The 9,880-nt window shown below is 60.5% G+C and overlaps 4 protein-coding genes across 7 annotated transcripts in view; 2 read left to right on the forward strand and 2 right to left on the reverse strand.

Moving 5' to 3' along the window:
- Positions 1–3,022, forward strand: part of NEURL2 (neuralized E3 ubiquitin protein ligase 2) — a 4,519-nt gene extending 1,497 nt beyond the window's left edge. The window contains exons 2-3 of the mRNA XM_006035796.3: positions 6–297; positions 2,563–3,022. Of these exons, the coding sequence (XP_006035858.2) occupies positions 6–297; positions 2,563–2,678 (408 nt within the window). The 3' untranslated portion in view covers positions 2,679–3,022. The remainder of the gene's footprint in view (positions 1–5; positions 298–2,562) is intronic.
- A 140-nt stretch (positions 3,023–3,162) lies between these two features.
- SPATA25 (spermatogenesis associated 25) lies at positions 3,163–5,239 on the forward strand. The gene has a single exon (XM_006035797.3). It carries the CDS (start codon positions 3,895–3,897, stop codon positions 5,203–5,205), a length of 1,311 nt encoding a protein of 436 aa, XP_006035859.1. The 5' UTR covers positions 3,163–3,894; the 3' UTR covers positions 5,206–5,239.
- Positions 5,240–5,248: 9 nt separating this feature from the next.
- Positions 5,249–9,440, reverse strand: ZSWIM1 (zinc finger SWIM-type containing 1). 4 transcript variants are annotated; one of them, XM_025191991.1, is made up of 2 exons: positions 9,303–9,440; positions 5,249–8,210 (listed from the first exon to the last, which is right to left on the reverse strand). In XM_025191991.1, exon 2 carries the CDS (start codon positions 8,087–8,089, stop codon positions 6,419–6,421), a length of 1,671 nt encoding a protein of 556 aa, XP_025047776.1. In that variant the 5' UTR covers positions 8,090–8,210; positions 9,303–9,440; the 3' UTR covers positions 5,249–6,418. The 4 variants fall into 4 exon arrangements, with proteins under 4 accessions (XP_025047776.1, XP_025047777.1, XP_025047775.1 ...); XM_025191992.1 differs by lacking the exon at positions 9,303–9,440 and adding an exon at positions 8,668–8,850; XM_025191990.1 differs by lacking the exon at positions 9,303–9,440 and adding an exon at positions 8,588–8,647.
- A 210-nt stretch (positions 9,441–9,650) lies between these two features.
- ZSWIM3 (zinc finger SWIM-type containing 3) overlaps positions 9,651–9,880 on the reverse strand; it is a 4,092-nt gene continuing 3,862 nt past the window's right edge. Inside the window, exon 2 of the mRNA XM_006035798.3 lies at positions 9,651–9,880. This exon is cut by the window's right edge and continues 1,761 nt beyond it. Coding sequence (XP_006035860.2) covers positions 9,688–9,880 — 193 coding nt within the window. The 3' untranslated portion in view covers positions 9,651–9,687.

The following is a 9,880-nucleotide window of genomic DNA, read 5'->3' on the forward strand; positions in this document are numbered from 1 at the left end:
TCGAGCACGTCCGCATCCCCCGCGACAAGCTGGTGGGCCGGAGCAGGCCCGGGCGCTACAGCCACCTCCTGGACGAGCTGTACCGGACCAACGTGCTGCCCCCCACCGCGCGGCGCAGCCGCATCGGCGTGCTCCACGTGCCCCGGCCCGACGGCACGGCCGACATGCATATCGTGATCAACGGCGAGGACATGGGGGCCAGCGCCAGGGGCCTCCCCGCCGCCCGCCCGCTCTACGCCGTGGTGGACGTTTTTGCTTCGACCAAAAGCGTCCGTGTGATCCAGGTGGATTACGGCTGTAGGTATCCGAGGAGCCTCCCCGCCCCGGGCTCTGGGGAGGGGCGCGGGTCGGGGGCTCACAGCGGTGAGATTCAGCTTCACCATCTGCCAGGGCAGAGCCCCGGGCACCACGGTGCAGGGTACGGGGCACAGGGCAGGGAGGCGAGACCGTGCTGGTCTCCTGCTAGACACGGCCGCAGCCCTGTAAGCCAGCGCCAGCCCCGCGGGGGCCCTTGAACGCCAGGCCCCACGAGCTGCTACCCCCTGCCCAGTACCTCACTGCCCCTGCCCTCCGTGGCGCTTATCTTCCCCCTGCCCCAGCCCCGGTGCCCACAGCCTTTCCTCGCCCCTCGGGTCTGGGGCTGAGATTGGGCGCGTGGAGCAGACGTGAGGAAGACACTTGTGCAACAGCCCCGGGGGAGCTGTTCACAGCTGGAGGCGGTGGGAACGGGACTCCCCAGCCCAGAGCGGGGTGGTTCAGTCTTGGCCAGCTGAGCAGGGTGCTGTAGTCCAACTCCTCAGAGGACAGGCACCTGAGCCACAGCGACCACTGACGCCAATTCACCCTGCTCAGCAGGAGCCAAACACCAAGCGAGCCAAAAGCAAGAGCAGAGATGGGGCCATGATAACCGCCACGCTGCCTGGCGCTGTCCACACGGCCCAGCGCTCGGTACCCGGTGTCCAGATTCCAGGTGAAGGGCCACACTCTCAACAAGCTCTCACGAGAAAGCGGAGCAGGCAGGACTCTCCCTGACAGCACCGGTCGCTCCTGCACTGGGGCTAGCCTATGGCTTGGCGCTTTGGCGCTAGGGCACTACGAAAACCCAGGCGCAGGGACGTGAGATGTGCTCGGCTGTCAGGACACGAACAAGTCTGTCTTCAGAGTACGCCCAGCCAGCTCCTACTCAACCCCCGTACCCTTGCCTGAGCAACTTTGCAGCAAGCAGCCTCCCCAGGCTGGAAGTACCTTGCGTGGAGGATCTAGGTCCAGGTCAGCGCGCGGGCAAAGCCCCTCTCACCTCCTGCTGCCCTTCGCTCTCCGGACCGGCAGGGGCTCCCCTGGAGATGCCCGACTGGGTTTCTCAAGATGGCTGGGAGCAGTGCGGGAGGCTGAACGCAGTTCTTCCCTTCTCAGACGAAAGGTTTCAGGGGTTCCTCTTTCTGCAAACAAAGCGTTTAAGGGAAGTTTCACTTTAGCTGCATATTGGCCCAAAGCAAAAGCGAGAAAGAAGCAGCGGATGTTGCCGGTGACAGGTTCTGGGTCACGAGGGAGATTCAGGCCTGGCAGCAGCAGGGAACAACCTATTGCTGCAGAGAGCAAAGTCTCTTCTCACGAAGCGCCCCGGTCACAACAACCCGTGGCCCGGAGCCGAGGGAAGGTAAACAGGCGAGCGCTTTGAGCGCGGTCCCAAGGTCAGAGCCCGGCTCTGAACCGTGCTAGTGGTTTGGCCAGAATTTCTGCTTCTCTCTGCCCCTCCTTCCCAAAACCGGCAGCACCCGGGCACCCAGCAGAGATACGAGGTGTTGAGCAAGATTTCGCATTACCTGCAGCTCAGCCTTACACACGTTGCGACAGACCAGATTATTCACGCCTCTGACCGCCCCCGCACCCCGATAGCCCTGCTGTGGTAAGGCCTTTCACACACTAGCTGGGGCCCAGTTGGCTTGCTGCCACCTGGATTCCTGCCCCAGCACCCAACAACTCTTAGATAAGAGAGAAAGTGTCCAGGAACAGGCCGTGGGATGCGTGTGCCCGCTGGGTGCAGCGACCCAGGTCACGGGTGAGAGGGGGTTTCAAGGGCAGCATGGGGGGAGCAGGTAGTCCGTGGCCAGATGGGCACAAAGGTGATCATCCTAAAACTGCCACATCAGCCGTCTCCCTGGGAAGTCCCTGCCCCCAGCCCATCCTGCTCCAACTGCACAGCTGTTGGGGGAACGGCGGAGGCATCAGAGCCCAGGGACATGAGCTGCCCCCCCCGAGCCTGTGACCTCCAGCAGGCAGCCAGGATGCGAGCGCGCACCTTGCGCCTCACTGCTGACTGGCAGCTCTTCACAGGGCAGCATTCCCCCCCATGAGGGCCTGCCCCAGGACAACCAGTGCGCAGAGCCTGGGAGGCCAAGATAACAGGCCCCAGGACCAGCCACCCTCCAGAAGCCACAGCGCCAGCCATGCTCCCCATGCCCATCATGAGCCACTTACCTACCCAGTGACCCTGCAGTGCCAGGGTGACACAGGTGCACTCAGAGCAGCCAACTCAGCTCCCTCTTCTTCTTCCTCTTTCAGTCCCCTCCTTGCAGACCCTTTGCCGACAGGTCATCCAGAAGCATGTCATCCACCGACTGGCCATCGACGGCTTGGACCTGCCCCTCGTACTGAAGAACTTCTGCAAATACGAGTGACGGGGCAGCGGGAGCACCCTCAGCAGGCAGCTGCCGTGTGCCCAGCCGCTGCAAGCGATCAAGAAGGGTCTTCCAGGACAGCTCTTCCACCCCCCGCAAGCAGAGGGCCCCAGGACCAGAGCCGGTTCCCCACTGCTCTGCCTCTGGCTGGAGCCTCAGCAGGCCCTGCTTCCTGACACGCAAAGTGCTGTCTGCAGCAGCAAGAGACAGTACAAGGGCTGCACAGCCAGTCTGGGCCGGAGCAGCACTAGCAGGGGGCTCCTTGCATGTGAAGGGCAGGCTGGGGCTGCTCCACTTACAGCAGCACAAGGGCAATAAAGTACTTCCAAACTGCGCTGAACAAACGCTGCTTGTAGGATCAGTGCTGCACGCAGCTTCCGCCTCCTCCACAGTCCTGGTGACAGGGAGTAGCATGGGCCAGTCCCCGCTGCCACCTGTCCGAGTCACAGACCTCAGCGAGGGTGCTCTTGCCCTCCTGAGAGGTGTGGGAGGGTGGCCGCAGGCATGCACAGTCCACGTGTTGTGTGGAGCAGGGGCCAGGGACAAACCAGAAGTGCTTGAAACCCAGCCTGCTTGTGACGGGCAGAGGCTCAAGGGTGTCAGAGCAGGAAAAGATGACCCAGCGGGTGAGCAAGCCACCCTAATCCCACCAGCATCATTCCCTGCAGAAAGCCACCCTGCTCCAGACACAGCAGGAGCCGAGTCACACACAGGCGGGGAGCCAGTGCTGGGCGCTGGCTCCAGTGTGAGGTAAGGCTGGAGCCTGTGATGCTGGTTCTAGAATGGGGCAAGTCTGCGCGACGGGAGCTGCAGCCCACGCCCCATTCCAACACTGGCCATGTCTTATCCGGTGAAGGAAATAGTGGCGCTGGGTTTTTTAAATCCCAGTCAAGGTAACCGCTTTTCTTGCTACTGCAGCAGCATTTTGTGCCAACAGGGAAGTGCTGGGAAGGAAACTCAGGGGCGCTCTGCCACAGGGCAAGTTTGGGCATCGCACAGGAGACCAAAGGCTCGAGGCATCTGTCACCATTTGGATGCAGGGTGGCCTGAGCATAACATGCTGGTCACGTGGCACCAGCCAGACGTTACCCAATTACCACCCACCAGGCCGTGAGAGGGTGCTGAGGCAGAGAGGCCTCAGCTCAAACTCCTCCTTAGTTGGAAGTAGAGCGGGCGGGATACAAAAGGCCAATTCCCAGCAGCTGGCAGTTTGGAAATGGCTGGAATCAGCCCTCCTGAATTGCCAGGGCAGGTGTTCACCAAGAGTGAGCTGTCACTTGAAACAACACCCAAGTCACCAGGGAAAACCAGGCTGAGCCGGGATCCCAGCACATTTCTGGCTGCTCTCAGGGAGGGGCCAGGCGTGGGAGACCAGTGTCTCCCACGCCCTCCCAATGGAATGAAAATTGCAGCGTGGCTCTTGTTCCAGCTGCATGTTTTCTTTCCTGGAGAAGATGTTTACTTGCAGGCTGGGCCTGACTCACGTCCTGCACCCCCACGGGAGACGCATGCAGCAGATACCCAACAGCACAGCGAAGGCCGTGGGGAGAACGTATCCATGTATGCTGCACAGGGGGCATGGGCTGAGTCTGACTCGACCCCTCCCAGAACTCCAGGATCGGGCATCGTGGGTGCGCCAGTGCTGGGCCACACGCAACAGAATGGGCGTCTAAGCGAGGCCTGCCTCGGGCTGGGGCGTCCTGGGAGGGGCTCAGCCCACGCTTCTCTCCCTACAGGAGACGCCAGCAGACAGCTCCCCGTGGTGCAGGGCAACCTCAGTGTCTACCAGGCAAGGGAGGCGCCCCCAGCTGCCGGGGTTTTGGTTCCAGGCCTGTTCAGGAGCAACACAGAGACAAATGCAGGCCCTCCACAGCAAGAAGCTGCCCTGCTGTACCAGAAGACACCCACACAGCCTCTCAGGGGGGCCCACACAACTCCATGCCTCCTTATCCACAGCAGGGTAGGCTATGGGTGGGAGCCATACAGGGGGCAGTACTTTGGGAGGCTTGCCCAGCATGAGATCCCTGTGTGGGATTACCCCTTTGAACTGGTCAGAGACAAGCAGCCCTGCAACCCTGCAGGCACATTTCAGACTGCCCCTCCACAGAGGTATCCACCTGCCCAGCAGAGGAACAGGTGGTGTGCTGCTGAGCAGGGCAGCCCTGCACAGGGCTTCCCACTGGCTGGGCTTCCTCCTCCTGGAGGTGCTTTCCTGCTGCCCATGAAGGCCAGTAACAGAGCAGGAGAGCCAGCACCGACCTTGCCCCCTGACATCTGCATCCTCACTCTTGCCATGATGATCGCAGGCATCCCCACAGTGCCCGTGCCAGGGGTCAGAGAGGATGACATGATCCAAGCTGCAGAGAGCTTCATGGCAGAGAATCCGGAGCAGGGGGCAGCAGGAGAGGTTGCTCTGAAGAGGAGAGGGGACCTGCAGCTCCGCAAGAGAGACCGACTGAGAAAGAGGCCAGTCGACAGCGGCTTGCGGAGCCCACCTCCAGCTCTTGCCGCACAGCCTGGGAAGTGAAGCCAAGCAGAACTTCAAGGGGAAGGAAACATGGGAGGCAGTGTTCCCAGAGAAGGTTTATATTACCAGATCATGTGTTACAAAACCCCAGATCAAGAGGAAGTCCCCAGTCACGCCGCTCTGCTCTGCTCCCATGGTGTGCTGACTGCTATAAACAAAGCCGCTACCAAAACCTGGGTCAAGGGAACACACGCACTTTGGATGACAAGCATGTCAGACTGGGGGGGGGGGAAGCCGACCTCCCCATGCGGTCCTGCACCCCTGGCTGCCCCCTGCCGGCTGCAACAAAGCATCTCTATCTCCCGCCCATGGGATCTCCTTTCCTGAAGCTGCTTCTTTCAGAGCAGCCAAACCCCTTATCCCCAAGCATGCAGCAGGTCTTGCTGCTGTCAGCACCCCCTTTTCCTCCCTGCAGCACACTGCGAGCCTTCAGTCTGCACTTACTGCCTGGCTGCAAGCCGCAGGCGACAGCCACAGGTACACCCATTCATCCCCTTCTCCCAGTCCAAGGCTGTCAGGGCAAGAGTGCACTAGTTTCCCAGCAAGTGTAAGGGCAGCTGCCACCTCTGGCCCATGTAACTCTAGTGCCTGCTGCGGGAGCTGTGGGCGGGCAGGTTCACTCGGCCGACTACAGCATAGGGAAATGAGAAGACGGGGAACTAACAATGTGGTTTAAAAACAGAGCCTGGCCTCACCTGAGCACAGCCTGCCTACCAAGCTAGGTAAGGAGCCCCAGGTGCCAACAAGGCAGGGAGGGGAAGGGCTGGCAACGAGGTACTCAGCTCCCTACCTACCTGCAAGTGTTATACATGTCACAGCTAAGCTGCCCATGCCCAGTGCAGTGACTGCGCACCTGGAAAGGGCCTGAATGCACAAGCCCTGGGTCAGACAATGGGGGCCCAGGCTGCCCCAGTTCCACTATCAGCTGGGCCAGTGTGGTTGGTCCATTGCCACCTGGGCAGGAGTCCCACATCCAGGTCCCTCCATCTCCCCAGCAAGGGCAATGTTCAATCAACAGGTGCTAGGGGCACTCCAAAGCCAGGGAGACCCCACTGCGTTGCCCATCTCCCACCACCGGGTTTCTGAGAGGACGAAAAGGAGGACGTGTGGCTTTGAACTGATGCTGCTCCAGCATTTCACATCTCGCTTCCGCCCACGTGCCCAACAGCTGCAAGGCACAAGCAGAAGGGGCTGGGAAGCAGCAGCGTCAGAGCTACAGCTTCACTTCCACGTAAGGTCCGATCCAACTGTCAGCCAGTTCCCTCAGGGTGTTGTACCTGCGATCAAACTCCTCACTACTGCACTGGGTCAGAAGGCGGCTGATCTCTTTGGTAAGAAAGGACACAACCAGGGATTTATCCAGCGACTTCTCCCAGGAGCTGTTTAGAACCTCTGAGAAGCCATTGGTGCTTTCTGGCCCTGCCTGACAGCCACCAGGTCCCTTCTGCCACTGTTTGCTCAGCATTTCTGGCTGCGAGACCCTCCTGTCCGAGTTCAGCACAGCCAGGACGTGCCTGCAGGGCAGCCGGAAGGTTTGGTTCAAGGGGCAAGTACAGCTTTTCAAGCCCTTTGGGTCCACCTTGTGGGCATCTTCGAGGATCTGCACATTGATGGCATCCTCATTGGTGCCAATTAGCTGCACAGACTTCTGCACCACTGCAAACTCGGTCAGGCAGAGTTTAGTGGCAGGAGCTGTGCAGATGTCCTGCAGGGACTGACTGATGCGATCATCAGCCTCTCTGCTCCTCTCCGTGTCGTGGTCCCCGTCTGTGTCCTCAGCGATGGTCTCTCTTGCAGTTCCATGGAGAGGAAGCTTCAAGGGGCTCCAAGCATTTGTTGAATGGTTCTGCAGAAGCTGGGAAATCTGAGGGGCTGCCAGGGGGTTCTGAAGAAAGATCAGGGGATTCTGAAGAGTTGCAAGAGAGCCATGATTGAGAGAGACCAGTGCTGTCTTCTGGGCTGGTTGGTTACACAGAGATGTGGAGGGATGAGTAGAAGCTGGGCGCAAGGTCTGAGCCGGCACGCTCTGGGGAGCTGCCTCAGCAGACATATGGTTGCTCGAAGGGGTAGTGGAGACCAGCACGGCGTCAGGAGGCCGCTCCGACACACACTTCTGGTAGTGTTTTGCTAGAGAAGTGGCGCAGGTCTCCAGAGAGCGCCCAGTGCAGAAGACTTGACTTAAGCCTCGAGTGGTGATCTCCAGGTCTTTAAAATACTCACTGCTCTCAGCCCAGTTCCTCCAGCTGTGCATGACCCAGATCTTGCTGTTGAGGAGCCAGTGGATGTGGAGCTGGGGCAGCAAGTCGGGCTTCACAAAATCGCTCAGAACGGTATGCATCTTCCGCAGGTTGCTCTCTGTGGCTGCACACATCGTGTTCCTCAAGGTATTCAGAATGAGCCTTTCCGTGTAGCACTCCAAAGACAGCTGGTGAATCTTGTGCTGCAAGTATTTGCACACGTGGAAGACGGATAGCTGCACTTCCGCCGACGGGAACGCTTGGGAGAGGATCGGCAACAACGGGAAGTGTGGGTCCACTAGGAAGGTCTGGATCTTCTTCCATTCGGGGTTAAAGGCCTTGAACGTCTTGTAGAGGCGCGACAAGCTCTCTGCAGACTCCTTTGCGGGGACTGCGAAGTGAATGACCTTCATCATCTCGCCCTCCAGCTTCAGGAAAGGCTTGTCGACCATGAACATGTACAGAGCTTTGCCCTTGCCGCTGTGCGTCCTGTGGATAAGCACGACCTCGGGGAAACGCACAAACACGTCTCGCATCAGGACGGTCTGGAAGCTGATGGCGTCCAGCTGGGAGCTTTTATCCAACTGATAAGCCACCAGGGAGCCGCAGTCGAAGCTCAGGAGCTCCCTCACCGTTTCCAGGGCCATTGCTAGCAGTCGGTGTCTGCGTGCTGGTGGAGTTCCCTCCGCGGCCGAGAGGCCCGTCCACGGCGGGGCAGCCCCTCACGCTACCTCCGCCGGCTTCTAGCGGGACCGAGGTCCGAGAGGCCTGGGGGGAAGGGGGAGAAACAGGAGGGCAAGTGGTCAGGACCGATTCTGCCGCCCGCCTTTCCCTGCTGCTCAGACGGCAGGCGACGGGCTGGCGAAGCCACCTCCCGCCCCTGCCCCTGCCCCTGCCCCCAGCAGGCTGGGCCGCCCCCGCTGCAGCACCTCTCGCACCTGGGGCTGGGAGAGATCCCAGCATGCTCCGCTCCAGCCCAGCCCTGCTGGGGGGGGGGCCAATACTGCATCCCAGCATGCACTGCTCCAGCCCAGCCCCTGGGGGGGGGCAATGCTGCATCCCAGCATGCACCGCTCCTCCCTACCCCTGGTGGTGGGGGGCAATGCTAGTTCCCGGCGTGCCCCGGCGCCCCTCCACCGCCTCACCTGCTCCAGGCTGGCCGGCTTCCCCAAGCCGCCATTTCCTGCTCTGCCCCGCCACCGCTGTGACGGACAAAGCAACTTACCAATCCTCGGGCGGCCCTTTCAAAAAGCCACAGCCAATCAGAATACTAGTGTGGCTCCCTGTCAGCGAATCCACCAATCAGTGGCCATGGACCCGCCCACGGCTCGGTGGGGCGGGCTTCTGCTGCCGTGGCGACGCATCCTCCAATAGCTATAGACCCTCCTAGCAACCAGCCCGTGACCTCAGAGCGAGGCGCCCAATCAGCGCCGGGGAGGTCATGCGACTCACGCAGTTCGAGTCACGTGACTCGCAATCCCCGCCAACTTCCGCACGTGGCAGCCGCGCGGCTCCGGGCAGCGCCCCGGGCGTCCCCTGCCCCCCGGGAAAGGCCCAGCGCCGCGCCGCGCCGCGCCCGGGAGAAATACGGCTGGATGACCATGGAGCCGAAACCATGTTTTAATAATTCGCAATTCATTTGGTCTGAACACAGCAGCAAAGGGGCGCTGCTGGCGGCAGAGCGGGAGCCACCGCAGCATTGCACTTCCCTGGGGAGCGAGCTCTCCGCAGCCCCGCCGCCAGGCTGCACAGCTCTGCCCAGCGCCCCCAACAACTCTCCTGTTGCCTGAGCAGCGAGAGCCAGTTCACTCCAGATTTAAAAACCAAGAACTATCAAACGAACAAAGGAGGGAAACTAACCGCCTTGAGCCTGGGCCCCGCTGCTGGGCCGGCCTTCCTAGGCTTTGGTGGAAGAACAGCAGGTGAAGAGCCCTCCAAAAAGGGGATATTGCTAGCCTGGCTTCCGCAGCCCTAGCACCAGGCAACTGCTGGCTGGACAGACGGTGGCCAGCTGGGAACTACCCTATTATAGGTGCCAGAGCCGGGAGGTGGAGTCGACGGTCGGGCACCGGGGAAAGTCTCATGTTCCGTAGCTGGATCTTTAACAGTCCTACAAGTTCACCGTAACCCTGAATCTCCTTGGGACAGAGCGGGGAGGGGAAGAGGCTGGGGTAGGGTCGACCCATTAACTCTCCAGGAACAGCTCAGTTCATCCTTCATGTCTGAACCCAGCAGGCTTCGCCCTTCACATTAGCAACTTTTTGGTGTCTGTCGGTGACTCTCCAGAAGCTGCTGCTGCCGGCTCCACTTCCATCTCCTCCTGCTTCACCCAGAGGAAAGGCAGGTCCCCCACATTTCTGCAGGTAAAGGGTTTCTCATCTTCCTCCTCTGGCTCGGAGGACTTAGTCCAGATATCCACAATCATTCTGAGTGTGGAG

Source organism: Alligator sinensis, unplaced genomic scaffold, assembly GCF_000455745.1.
Source record: "Alligator sinensis unplaced genomic scaffold, ASM45574v1 scaffold1369_1, whole genome shotgun sequence".
In the NCBI taxonomy this organism is placed as follows: domain Eukaryota; kingdom Metazoa; phylum Chordata; order Crocodylia; family Alligatoridae; genus Alligator; species Alligator sinensis.